At 44.9% G+C, this 13,618-nt stretch overlaps 1 protein-coding gene across 2 annotated transcripts; it reads left to right on the top strand.

The window, feature by feature from the left end:
- The first annotated feature begins 605 nt into the window (after nt 1–605).
- On the top strand, nt 606–13,413 carry GATA2 (GATA binding protein 2). Of its 2 annotated transcripts, none has more exons than XM_060239701.1 (5): nt 606–893; nt 1,444–2,100; nt 5,226–5,371; nt 11,394–11,519; nt 12,315–13,413. In XM_060239701.1, exons 1-5 carry the CDS (start codon nt 665–667, stop codon nt 12,612–12,614), a joined length of 1,458 nt encoding a protein of 485 aa, XP_060095684.1. In that variant the 5' UTR covers nt 606–664; the 3' UTR covers nt 12,615–13,413. The 2 variants fall into 2 exon arrangements, with proteins under 2 accessions (XP_060095684.1, XP_060095683.1); XM_060239700.1 differs by having other exon boundaries at nt 5,193–5,371.
- Nucleotides 13,414–13,618: the final 205 nt, after the last annotated feature.

The following is a 13,618-nucleotide window of genomic DNA, read 5'->3' as shown; positions in this document are numbered from 1 at the left end:
GGTGTGTGACTGTGTGTGTTTCTGAAAGCTCATAGAAGGGTGGGTGGTATTTTTTTTGGCTTTCAGTTATCTCAGTTGATTTTTTTTGAGGGGAACAACCAGACGTAAATCAAAAAGAGCCATCTTCCTTCCTCCTCTTGTATGAAAACATAGCGACAAAAAGCTGCTTTAATGGCAACTGTGGCCAAATCAGCGGTGTTTTTCAAGTAGCTAACTTAAAAAAAATGGGTTTGGGAGGAGTGGCAGCGGCGAGAGTGAAGACTTCGAGGGGAGCGGGAAAGGGGAGATGTGCAAAAGTGGGACCCTCTTCCATCTTTCTCCCCCTCCCCCCATATTTGTGACAATCAATGTTGGCGAACTGGATCAGTTGGACGCGATCTCGCTGGCGCGGGCCTTCCTCTCCTGTGCTAACCTCTCTTTCCTCCTTACAGGTGGTGACCCCAGGTGTGCGGCAGGAGCGTCTCTGGCGACGACTTCCCGGTTCAAAAGAGGGACACGGTTACCTTTGACTCCCTTCTGAGACCAGCGGTGCTTTTGAGAGCTGTGCTATTTTTTAAACCCCCCCCCCCCCAACGACTTCAGGAGGGGAAAGAGAGAGAGAGAGACCCAGTTTGGGGTCCGAGGGGAGGGGTTTAGGGGTGGAGCGGGGGAGCAAGGCGCAGCGATGGAGGTCGCCACGGACCAGCCCCGCTGGATGGCCCACCACGCAGTCCTGAACGGGCAACACCCGGACTCGCACCACCCGGGACTGGCTCACAACTACATGGAACCGGCGCAGCTCCTACCTCCGGACGAAGTGGACGTCTTCTTCAACCACCTCGACTCCCAGGGCAACCCCTACTACGCCAACCCGGCCCACGCCCGAGCCCGAGTCTCCTACAGCCAGGCGCACGGTAAATCTGGACCCCCTCGCCTCCTTCTGCCGCCGGCTTGTGCTGCTCTCCGCCGAGCCGGGACGGGACGGGACGGGGGAGGTTCTGGCTGGCAGCGGTCGAGCAAGGGCGAGAAGAAGGGCGATCCGGGTGGCTTTCGGGAGGGGGGGGGGGATGTTGGAGGCTGGAATAGGAAAGGGAAGCGGCGCCGGTGGCCGAGGACTCCAGATGGGTTGCTCAAGCAAGCCCAAGGCAGGATAGGAAGCGCAGCCCTGTTGGAGAGCCCCTCTCCTGGGCCAGGGCCACTGGTGTGTCGTGGGGAGCAGGGGGAATGCCATGCCCCGATGTTTCAAGAAGCCGCCCCGCGCAGCGTGGGCTGCCGGGGAAGCGGCCGGACTTAGGCGAGAGTCCCGGCGGGGTTCGACGACGGGGCCCGGCGGGTGGTGGCTTGGCTGCCTTGGCCTCCCCGGGCCTGCTCAGGCGGCGGGCGGCAGGGCGTGGGGCTCGGGCCTTTCCCTTCCTCCAGGCGCCGAGGACTGACGGCCCCCCTTTTCTCCTTCCGCCCCCTTAGCCCGCCTGACCGGGAGCCAGATGTGCCGGCCCCACTTGCTCCACAGCCCGGGCCTGCCGTGGCTGGACAGCGGCAAGGCGGCGCTCTCGGCGGCCCATCACCACAACCCGTGGACGGTGAACCCCTTCACCAAGGGCCCGCTGCACCCCTCGGCGGCCGGCGCCCCGCCCGGCGCCCTCTCCGTCTACCCAGCAGGCGGCAGCGGCTCGGCCTCCAGCGCCGCCTCGGCCGCCTCGCTCACGCCGGCCTCGCACTCGGGCGCCCACCTCTTCGGCTTCCCGCCCACGCCGCCCAAGGAGGTCTCGCCCGACCCCAGCGCCGCCGCCCAGGGGGGCACCAGCGCCGCCTCGCCCGCCGCCACCAGCGCCGCCGCCTCCAGCAGCAGCGGCAGCAGCCGCCCCGACGACAAGGAGCCGCTCAAGTACCAGGTGGGCCTGCCCGACGGCCTGAAGATGGAGAGCGCCAGCCCGCTGCGACCCAGCCTCGCCGCCTCCATGGGCGCCCAGCCCTCCACCCACCACCCCATCCCCACCTACCCCTCCTACGTGCCCGCCGCCCACGACTACGGCGGCAGCCTCTTCCACCCCGGCAGCTTCCTCGGCGGGCCCGCCTCCAGCTTCACCCCCAAGCAGCGCAGCAAGGCCCGCTCCTGCTCAGGTAGGTCGCCTGCAACCCCCCCTCCCCTGCATTCCCCCCCCCCCCCAGCCCTTCCTTAGCAAGGGGACCAGGCAAGGAGGGGAGAACCAGGAGATCAGAAAGGAGGGGGGGGGGCAGGGACATTAGGGGAGGGGGGGACGTGACCCACTTGTTGCACTCAAACTCCGTTCTGAATTTTAGCACTGATTGGGGGCTGCCATTTGTCCTTGGTGAGATAAGAATGCCAAAATATTAGCTTCCGGCTATAAAATGCAGATTGTGAGGGCATAATAAATAGATCCAGGTGGGCAGCTGCCTTGATCTGAAGCAGCAGAACAAAGTTAAGAGTCCAGTGGCACCTTGAAGACCAAGGAAGTTTCATTCAGGGTAGAAGCTTTCATGTGCAAGCGCATAAAAGCTCATCTTTTGAATAAAACTTCCCTAGTCTTAAAGGAGCCACTGGACTCTTAACTTTGTTCTGTTGGTATAATAAATAGTTACCGTTAATTTAGGAAGTCTTGGGGACATATGTGACATATTTCATAAATAAAAAACCCCACAAGGATTAATTAATTGGTGAAGTTTAACTCCTGCATTTCTCAACCTCTATAGCTGGAACAGTTTATTAAATGCCTTGAACACCCAGTCTGTATAAAAGGGTAGTTAAACGTGTTAAAAGATGCGTAAATATCTGGACTGAGTCATTTTGGAATGTCACTTTTTAATATGCAGCACTTGGGACTCAGGGGATTTCACTGCCAACTTTCAATAAGAAACCAAATTGCATTTATTTGTCGATTTTATGAGGACAGAGCAGCAGCTTGGAAACAACATCCATAGTTCTCAAAAGTTTAGTTTGTTGTTGCTAATTGCTTGTAGGCAAGCTGTCTCCCCCTTCAAATTCCAGCCACTGGTCTCTGCAGCATTCAGTCACTGCTGGGCCCCGAGGGACACAGTAATCCGTTGGAGAAAAAAAACAACCCCAAACCCTGGCAGATCTGAATTATGCAAATCAGGGTTTATATTGGAAAATCTCTTAATGCAGCAACATAAAGGCCAAGGCCAGCTGTATTCACTGGAAATGCTTGGCAAGATTGGGTATTTCTTTGCCTCCTTTTGGGGTACCTCCACTGAATTACTTTTGCTAATTTTCAGTGAAGTGCATCTTTACTAAGGAGGGCAATTTGCAAAGAAGGAACTGTTCAGGTCTGAAATTTACAAGGTTATTTTCTTAAAATTTCCAGAGGGCCTGATTTCCTTCAGATCATACAGAGAGCAAAAGTTCAAATATAGTTTACATACCAGAGCCACTGCTAAGGTACCTTGTAAATACTAATTTAAATGAATCCATTAAAGCGGGAAGAAAAAAAGTGACACATATAATCTTAATTCCTGCTTATCCCTTTTTGTTGAACATGTCACTTTAATATTTTGTTCACATAAAAACTTAATTCCAGAAACTCCTTTTTACCTCAGTTTTGAAAGAAATATCTAAATTTAATGAATAATAATCCCATGAATACAAACCCAATTTGTGTTCATATTGCCACATTAAAATTCTTGCCTTTTAACCCTTTATCAGAAGATAATGAATCTAATTTTGCTTTATGGTCACATTATTCCAGCAATGTGACCATAAAGCAAAATAAAACAGGATATTCATGTACGTACACACATCTCTTTTCAAAGTGGCTAGTAATTCCAGAAACATGATCTCTTTTATGAGCATTGCAACAAAAATATCACATGTTTTACTGCCTCAAGATCTCTAGTTCAAATCACTCCCTTTAGAGGGGAGGGGGGGAAAGTCACACTTTGCCTAGTAAGTGAAATACTGTTGTTGCTAGCACAGAGAAACAAAATATAACCAGGAAAAAAAATCTACATTCTGCTGCTGCTTTTGTAAACTGCTGCAGACTGTATAAATAGTTAGCCACCTTGGAGAATTAAGTCTCTGTCTCCGCTTAGCCTCCCCCTTTCCTGCAATAGAAGGGTTTTTTTTTTAATTAGATGTGAATTTTCCTAACTTTTGTAATGGAGACCCTGTCCTGTAGATGGAACTGGGGAGAATTCGTGACTATTTAATGTTTTTGTAGGAAAACCAAGACTCACGACAAGGCGACTCCTGCAGCTTCCTGCCCAAGGAGGGACAAAAGCTAGGAACTCAGCTTCACAGTGTTCCCTCATTTTTCACTCCAGCCTGCTCTGTTTAAAAACCACCCACTCCACAGATTAAAGGAGACACAGACGCAGCTGAACTCAGCATAGCCTACTCGAGTTACTGGCCAAAGTGTATTTCCTTTGCATTAAATACTATATAATTTGCATAAACTGTGTGAAAAGAATTTTTTGGACTGAACAGACTCAAACAAATGAATGTTTAGCAAATAATCTTTTTGGGTTTTGTGTGTATATATATACTCTGAGCCTTTTGAGCCAGGCCAATCTGGAACAACCTATGGCCAGTAAATATAAAGAAAAATATCAATAAACCAGGAACAGAAAATACACATCATAAATCAGAACTTCATTACGAAAGCATAAATTTAAAAATAAGTGTAAAAGCATCATCCATATAACAACATGCTAAACCTTCTTTTTATATTATGTAGGATATCTAGTCATATTCCATTTCGCTACTTTAATATTTTAGACAAGAAAACATTCACTGGAAAAGTTTGGGGCTGCTTAGGTGGGGGAGAGCTGCCTTTCCACCTAGGTAACAATTCTAAATGGTGTAGCCAGCCTGAATAATTGTTGCTGTTCCCACTTTAGTTTTCAGAGATGAGGAGAGTGCAGTCACAGAGGTGACCCAGACTGAGGGAGAAGTAGCACAGAACACTTTGTGTCATGTTGCATTTCAAATAATTCCGGTTCTACTGAACCCAACTCTTTTCTGATCATTGCTTTTTTTTTAAAAAAATGCTCTTTGTAAATCAGGGTCATTCTAGAGATGAACTAGAGAGTTTAGACCCTCATTGCATGCACTGTAATTTTTTTTTCATTGATTCCCCCCACCCCCCCTTTAAATGCATTGAATAATGTTCTGTTTTGACTTCTGGAATATGCCTCAAAGGACAATGCAAAAAGCTTTTGTGAATTTGTTTTTAAAGAAAGAAATCCGGTTTCTTCGTGTTTCCATTTAGAAGGCAGAGAGTGTGTCAACTGTGGAGCTACTGCCACCCCTCTCTGGAGAAGAGACGGCACTGGGCATTACCTGTGTAACGCCTGCGGGCTCTACCACAAAATGAACGGTCAAAATCGACCTCTCATTAAACCTAAACGGAGACTGGTAGGTGTCTCTTTCTCTACTGGGGGCTATGTGATTTAATGGGACCACACACACATCTGATGGAAAGGCTGTGGCTTGACCCATCTCTATGCTTCAGAGCTGAAAGCAGAAGGCAGTACATGAGATCTGTGTCACGCAGAGGTCACAACATAGCCAGGAGACAGGTTTTAGGGACTGCAGCCGCAGCCATTTAATGTCAAGGTTTAGAATAATTGCAATTTAGTATATATGTTTCTCCGCTATGTGCACATGCACTCAATTAGAATTTGTATTGCACTTTCACGTATCTTATTTTATTATAATCTTTGCAACAGTGCCACAGGGCTGGGTCAGTATTATTATCCATATGTTGCACATGAGGGACAGAGGCTGAGAGAGAGAGAGAGAGATTTGTCTGCTGTTTCCCTCTCTTTCCCCTCTCCTTATAATCTTCAGATCTCTGCCTGTTTGAAGGTGTGCGACAAACTCTGCCTGTTTGTTTCTGTGGCGGCACTCTGATCACTTTTATCCAGAAAGGACAGCTTTAATTCATTTGACCTCTCGGACAGTTCAGAAGAAGGTTGGGATTGAAAGTGTTAGTCATGTTCACCCTCCCAGCGTAAAAGTACAAAAAGTGACCCAAGGCAGAAAGTCAAAAGAGAAATCAGATGAGTCAGAGTTGCTGCTATCAGCTCAATAATTATTTTGATAAAGTAATTCTGCAGTCATAGATTCCATGGCAAAAATAACATTAGCCCTCTTTTCAGGCAATCCTCTAATTGTCCTTTTAAAAAGCTGATTATTTTTCCATGGAGTCACCTATACTTTGTATTTTCATTTGAGTGATTAAAAAAAAGGGCCTTTCTAAGCTCCCAGTAGTAGTTTCCTATCCGGATATCTGTTCGCTGAAGATAAGGAAACTTTGTGTATCTGTTTCCTGACTCTAAAAGCTTTAAAGAGTTTCTATAGGCAAGGCATGCTAGTCAGGCTGGTTGTTTTGAAATTTCTAATACACTCCGTTCTACAAATGCTGTATAAAAAACTGCTAAGAATAATATTTGTTAGAGTAATATGATTTAGGGGGCCTAAAAATCTCTTTGCCATGGGGGGGGGGGGGCTTTTTTTTTTGCAAGAACAAAAAGTGGGAGATCTAATGGTCAGATGGGATACAGAGGATTTCGGCTGTGAGTCCAAATTTCAACAGGGAGAGCTTCTTAATGACTTGCTTTCCTTCTGAAGTGACTGACACGTCTAGAAAAATGTTAAGACAACAGTGTAACATTATCGTCTCTTGCAAGCAGAACTCCATGCCAGACTAAATGGGGACAGGCCATTGAGTTAAGCAGCAGAGTCTAGTATCAATAAACCATCTCAAATATGCAAACATTGCTCCCTGCTTCCAAATGTTTGGTGGGAGACTGCAAGTTCTTAACTAACTGCAGGGACTGTTGGGGAGCACATTTTAAGGTGGGTTTTTTTCTCCATTCGTCTTATCATTGTTTACTCATTTGATCAGGGGATTGAGGGAGGCGAGAGAAAAGCTGACATTTCACCAGTGATCATTGAGATCATGTTCATCTATAAACAGCATAATGACATTATCAGTTTTAAATGTGGCATTGCCTTGATTTCCTGTCAGACTTCCAAAATTTTTGTAAAAATTGGATGCTTGCATATTAATGGGAATGTTAGTCAGAGGTAAAGTCAGAAGGTGTAGCTCTATAAGGAGATATACATGCATCCTGATGACAGTGACCTTCAGGCCAATGTATGGAAATGAAGGTGCAATGGGTTGATGTTCAGCGGCTCTTCAGGGTCTCAGGCACGGGTGTGACTTCACGTATGACCTGTTTAACTGGAGATACTTAGGACCAGTGTTCCTTCTAAGCTGAGCTAGTGTAAGCTAGCTCACAGTTCCTTAGCTTTTGGCTCACACAGTTTTGTCTTAGCTCAGGAAAAATGGCCCCAGAGCAAACTAATTTATGCAGTAGCTCACAACTTTAATGCCAGTAGCTCACAAAGTAGAATTTTTGCTCAGAAGACTCCATAGCTTAGAAAGAGTATTGTTTAGGATTGAACTTGGGATCTTCAGCATGCCAAACAGGTGCTGTATGACTCAGCTGTGTCTCTTCCACAAGAAGTAGCAATAGACAATGAATTTGATTGTAGATTTTGAGGATTCCAACTCCCCCCCCCCATTGTCCTCCCCTATATATGTAATCAGTGCAGGGAGGGGTGTCACTTCCAACCGACTTACAGTCGTGTCCCACTGTTTAGTCACAGTGAAGAAAGGAGGCTGCTGAACTGAGCCCACTCCTCCCTTCTCCCTTGTGCCTACTCCACTTGAGCAGCTGATCAGGCTATGATGTATTTCTAGACCTCATCCTTGATTGCTGTGTGAGTTGGCTGAGACTACCTACTGCTGTGTTCAGTTCTGTGAATCAGGCCTAGAGAATTGTGATAGGAACTTTTGAAAATATGTGCATACATTTTTTTATTTCTTAGCTTTACAAGTAATAAAACTAGAAATAATATTTTTTTAAAAAGAAAATAGGTTCAGATACAAATGGTGGCGGGAAGTGCCGTCATGTTTGAACCCACATAAGGCGATCCCATAGGATTTTCAAGGCAAGAGAAGTTCAGAAGTGGTTTGCCATTGCCTGTCTCCACATAGCTTGACCCTGGTATTCCTTGATGGTCTCCAGGGCCAGCTCTAGACTGTCTGGCATTCTAGGCAAGGCTAACTTCTGGCACCCACCCCCTACCCTGATAATGTCACTGAATCACATGGGGAGCACCCAATTTGGTGCCCCCAGAAGGCTGGTGCCCTAGGCAGCCACCTAATTTACCTAGTGGCAGGGCCAGTCCCGATGGTCTCCCATCGCAGTACTAACCAGGGCTAACCCTGCTTAGTTTCTGAGATCTGATGAGATCATGCTAGCCTGAGCTATCCAGGTCAGAGCTCAATTTCCAATAATAATGCTGTAATTGGGATAGCCCAAAACATTTTGGTGCCTGAGACAGAAAATCCTGGTAGGGTTGCCACATCCCCCCAGATACTAGTGGGGGATGGCAGGGTAGGGCTGCCAGATCCAGGTTGGGAAACTCCTGGAGATTTGAGGATGGAGACTGGGGAGAACAGGAACCACAGTGGAGTTCAGTCTCCAAAGCAGCTGTTTTCTCCAGGGGAACTGGCCTCTGTAAAAGATGACCTGTAATTCTGGGGATCCCATCAATACCCACTTTCTGCCACTATGCTATTATGCAGTCTTGCTAATTTCAGTAGGGCTTACGCAGGAGAATGTCATGGCAGATTGCGCCTCATAGGTCAAGTGGCAGCTTAAGTCTGTCCCATGGGAGGGTCACCTCAAGATTTTTTAAATGGTACTTTTTACTCTTGCCTTGTTTTGTGCAAGAGCTAGGGGTACTGATTTCCCTTTTTAAAAAAACCCTCACGACTAAAATTTATTTGCTCTACACCCCCCTTTATGTTCTCGATGCCAAGTGTAGTAATAGCCATTGAAAAAATAAATTAATAGAAGTGTATCACTGCCGTTTCTCACCTCCAAGAGCTAGAGAGCACTCCATTACAATACTCCTGATGAAATTGTGAGAATCGACAAACATATTATCAAGTTTTCATTAGTATCTACTGACAAATAGCTATGACTTGGAGAATCACTGTTTGTTGTGCACAGCTGAGATAATCAAGCACCTCATTCTCACATTTAGTATGTTCCTAAGATTTAGTCTGTCTGAAGCTGATATTAGAAGGTAGGGAATGGAGCCCGGTTCACACCTTGTGCAGTTAGGATCTTTCTCTAAAGAATACCGAATATGGTTCTGTTCCGTATTCTGCTACATACTACATGTATGCTGTCAAGTCACTACTGATTTCTAGCAACCTGAGCAAAGGACTTTCAAGGCAAGTGAGAAGCAGAGGTGGTTTGCCTTTGGCTTCTTTTGTGGAGTCGGGCTATACCATGCTGCTTTCCCTCCCCTTATTCTGCCACAGTGCTGTGGATAATTGCTTGCTGTGCCATTTTGTGGCTGCTTCAGAAATCTCCAGGAAATTGAGCCTCAAGAAATTAAACCAATGTCACGACGTATGTCCCATATAATGTTTGTAGAGCATTTTGAGGACCCAATGGGCTATAGCTTATGTGTTAGAAAATGTATAACTCCTCACAGCATTTGCCAGTTTGCACCAAATGGAGAGCACTGAAGATATTTCCTGGAGCAGAGTACCTTTGAACCCTTTGTAGGAGGGATTCTTTCCCAAAAGAGAGAGTGCATTTTTCTCTCACAACAACAAAAAAAGCTTTTGAAATGACCCCATTGTTTTCAGGGTTATGGGTCACTCAGTCAAATGCCAATCTAGGAAGAAATTAGAGTTTTGTGTAAATGTACATCTTACTCTAGTTTTTTTCATGTTCAGGAGCTGAGAAACTTTTTCCCCCTTGGAGTTGAGTAAAATTATAAAACAAGAGGGGTAAACGTAGGAATTTTCCCCCATAGATTTCAGCACAACCTGGATTTGCCTCACAGCTGTATAGAACTTGGTTTTGCTGTCTTCAAATTTATGGTGCCAGTAGTGCATCAGCAGTTTTTGATGTAAGGCTTTTATTTTCTAAGGCTGCAATCCTATCCATACTTGCTAGAGTGTGAGTCCCATTAAACTCCCATTAAACTCAGTAGGAGTTATTTCTGAGATTACATGCATTGGATTGTACTGCATACATGTAACAAAATGTACGGGCCTGCTTAATTTTCTTCCTTTCACTTGCAAAAGGGCAGTGATGAATTATACATTTTTGACTGAAAGCTACAATGATTGCTGCTATAGCACTATCTTTGTAAATGTTTATGATAGACCATATATTGAGTGCAATGTTGCAAATCTTGATGTTACAGCAGTGTTGCAGACAGCTATACTGGTCCAAAGGGTCAGAGAGTTTTAAAATACACATCAGTTTGAATGGATTTGCTGCCTAAACTATCAGGTTACAAATTGTAATCAAAGTGAATACTTTTTATCCTGATTATAACTAAATGCACTTTGGGACAAGAGTACAATTCATTTCTTTAAGTGTCTTGAGAAATCAGAAATCTGGATCACTGGCATTTACAGAGCTGCACTCACATAGGAGATATTGGATTTATATCCTGCCCTCCACTCCAAAGAGTCTCAGAGCGGCTCACAATCTCCTTTACCTTCCTCTCCCACAACAGACACCCTGTAAGGTGGGTGGGGCTGGAGAGGGTTCTCACAGCAGCTGCGCTTTCAAGGACAACTCCTAAGAGACCTATGGCTGACCCAAGACCATGCTAGTAGGTGCAAATGGAGGAGTGGAGAATCAAACCCGGTTCTCCCAGTCTGCACACTTAACCACTACACCAAACTCGCTCATAGTGCTTCATGAGGGATGGGTGGGGACACCAAACATTTGGCAGAAATACTAGGATTTGTGATTCATTTTGCATTGATTGTATTATAAATACCGCAAAAAAGTTGAAAGCCAAAATAGTGGGGCAGTAGAATAATGTTTGGGATCAGTTTCTATGTCATTGCTACTGCAAAGTTCTTTATCTGGATAGTAAGTTTTGGACAGTTCCTCTGAGATTTTCAATGGCAAACATACAGACTGCTATGCCCATTCTGATACATGGAATTTTGTGTGGGTTGGATTTTCCACTTAATTAATTGGAGAGGCAGTTGCATGCATACAAAGGATGAGAAAGCAAGCTGGGTGCAAATGAACACTGACACCATCAAGTAATTGCTGAATCAGAATGGCACTGTATATGGACCAAACGTGCTTTATATCAAAACACTTTCAGCAGCTAGACAGCTTGTTCTTTGACACATGCTGTCTATTAGCATTGCTGTGTTTTTAGATGCCACAATCCCAAAGAAAACTTTTTAAAAATTAAGGGTTGTCTGATTTATTTCATAAAATTTTGTTTGTTAAAATTATAATGTTGTCTACCTGCTAGTGGAATTACCATTGCCTTCAACCATTCCTCTCCCTTCTTTCATTAGTCAGCAGCGAGGAGAGCAGGAACTTGTTGTGCCAACTGCCAGACAACCACCACCACCTTATGGCGACGTAATGCAAATGGGGACCCAGTCTGTAATGCCTGTGGACTTTACTATAAATTGCACAATGTGAGTATTTGCTCACTGCGCGTCTTTTGGCTTGCTTAGCTAAGATTGATGCTTCAACTGTGAAGCGTCCACCAGCCCTGTATTCATTGCACACAGGATCTTTTTTTTAAATAAAAAAGCTCTTTAAAGTTCCCTTGGGAAGTCACAGCCATTCTTTGTTGGCATAGTGATGCTGTGTTCAGTGACATTACAATGTATTAGCTTGGCTTCTAAAGCGTGGGTAATTTAGGCAAAATAGAGTTACAGCTCTTGGTTATAATGAAACCATGTCTTGCTCTCTGTCTATCCAGAAATTCAGAGGCCATTTGAAATGGATTCATGTAAAGGTTAATCCCAGTGGGGTATCTTTAGGAAAGTGTGGTTTTTTTAAAAAATGCAAAGCATTCAAAAAGCTCAGATGAATTCCAATGTGGAAACATTTGATATATTTTGACCCTTAGTAGTAGGAATTAGAGATTTTTTTCCCCTGTTTATAACCTGAACATTTCATTTTGAGAAGTGAATGTCAGTTTGGGTGTTATGTGTGGAGGTGAAGGATAAATCTAAGGAAGGGTGGGCTGGACACTGCCGGATTCAGCCCTATGTTATTATTATTATTATTATTATTATTGTGGCTGTGATTTTGGTGTGTGGTTTTCATTAAACAAACCAACAGACGGGAATTTAATGGGGGTCATAAAATGATTTCTGTCAAATACATTCTCTTTAGAGAAGAGGGTAGAGGTCCCACTATTTTATTTTGTTCATAAGAAGGGTGTTTTGCTTGCATGAGCCTGATTTTCTCATTTCTTGCAGGTGAACAGGCCTTTGACCATGAAGAAGGAAGGAATTCAGACCAGAAATAGGAAAATGTCCAACAAGTCTAAGAAGAACAAGAAAGGCTCTGAGTGTTTTGAAGAACTTTCCAAGTGCATGCAAGAGAAGTCTTCTCCTTTCAGCGCTGCTGCCCTTGCCAGTCACATGACACCTATGGGGCACTTGCCACCTTTTAGCCACTCTGGACACATCCTACCAACGCCTACCCCCATTCACCCATCTTCCAGCATCTCATTTGGACATCCACACCCATCCAGCATGGTCACAGCTATGGGATAGAATCTGAAGATCCAAGGACCCTAACAAAAGACCTAAAAACGCTGGGCTTTGCCTAAGATGACACCAAGGAAAGATTCTGCCCAGAAGAGAGAATGTAGGGAAGGAAGGGAAGGAAAAGGGATCTCATTCCAGTGTGGTTCACCTCTTAGTGCTGGACCTTGCAATGATGGGTCTTCTGCAGAAATGCTTAATGGTGCCTGTTATGCACTTTGCCCCCTCAGGTAAAAGGAGAAAGAGGAACTCATGTGTTTGATAGGATACCTGCTGGTCCCAGCAGAAAGCAAAGGTGGCTGAAGCAGTAGAAGAAGCTGGAGCCAGCTTTCCTTTCTCTTTGTTAATTACTGTGAATATTGTAAAGAGATTAGCAGCCTCCTGAGGCAGAGGAAGCTGAGTGGTAGCCACCCATGCTGGATTTCTATCATGGACTTTGTTTTGGGGGAAGGAAAATGGACAACTTTATAAAAATCTACTTTTTAAGAAAACAAATCAGACACAGAAAAATCACTATTTATTTTGCTCATATTCCAGAAAGAGCTTCAGAACCCTTGCATGTATTTGTGGATCTTATTTTATTTTTTAAAAAACGTCCACCCTAGTAGGAAAAAAAGTTGTTTTCGATTGCTTAATGGCCACTGTTTTGATTCTCTTCATTGCTCTTAGATTAAAAAAAAAAACTACTAGGAAGCGGATGTGTGTGAGAGAGGGAAACTTGTAGCTATCATAGGTTACAGTAGCCTCAAGGTGCAGATTATTTTGATGTGACTTCTGCAATTTATTTCCCCAATGTGAAGATCTTTTTTTTTTTTTTTAAAAAGCATGGCATCCTACCAGAAGACATATATACACTGGATACACAGCTAAAAGTTTTTCCATAAGGAACAATCCTGCATCGGCTGGAGGATAAAATACAGGAAGTCAGCGTGTCTTCCCTGTCAAACTTCTCTGAGCATTCAGGTGGCTTTAGGGAGGAGTAACCAGATGTCCCCATACAGCAGGCAGCCTGT

This window comes from Heteronotia binoei, chromosome 5 (assembly GCF_032191835.1).
Source record: "Heteronotia binoei isolate CCM8104 ecotype False Entrance Well chromosome 5, APGP_CSIRO_Hbin_v1, whole genome shotgun sequence".
In the NCBI taxonomy this organism is placed as follows: Eukaryota; Metazoa; Chordata; class Lepidosauria; order Squamata; family Gekkonidae; genus Heteronotia; species Heteronotia binoei.
This window is presented reverse-complemented; position numbering and strand designations above follow the sequence as displayed.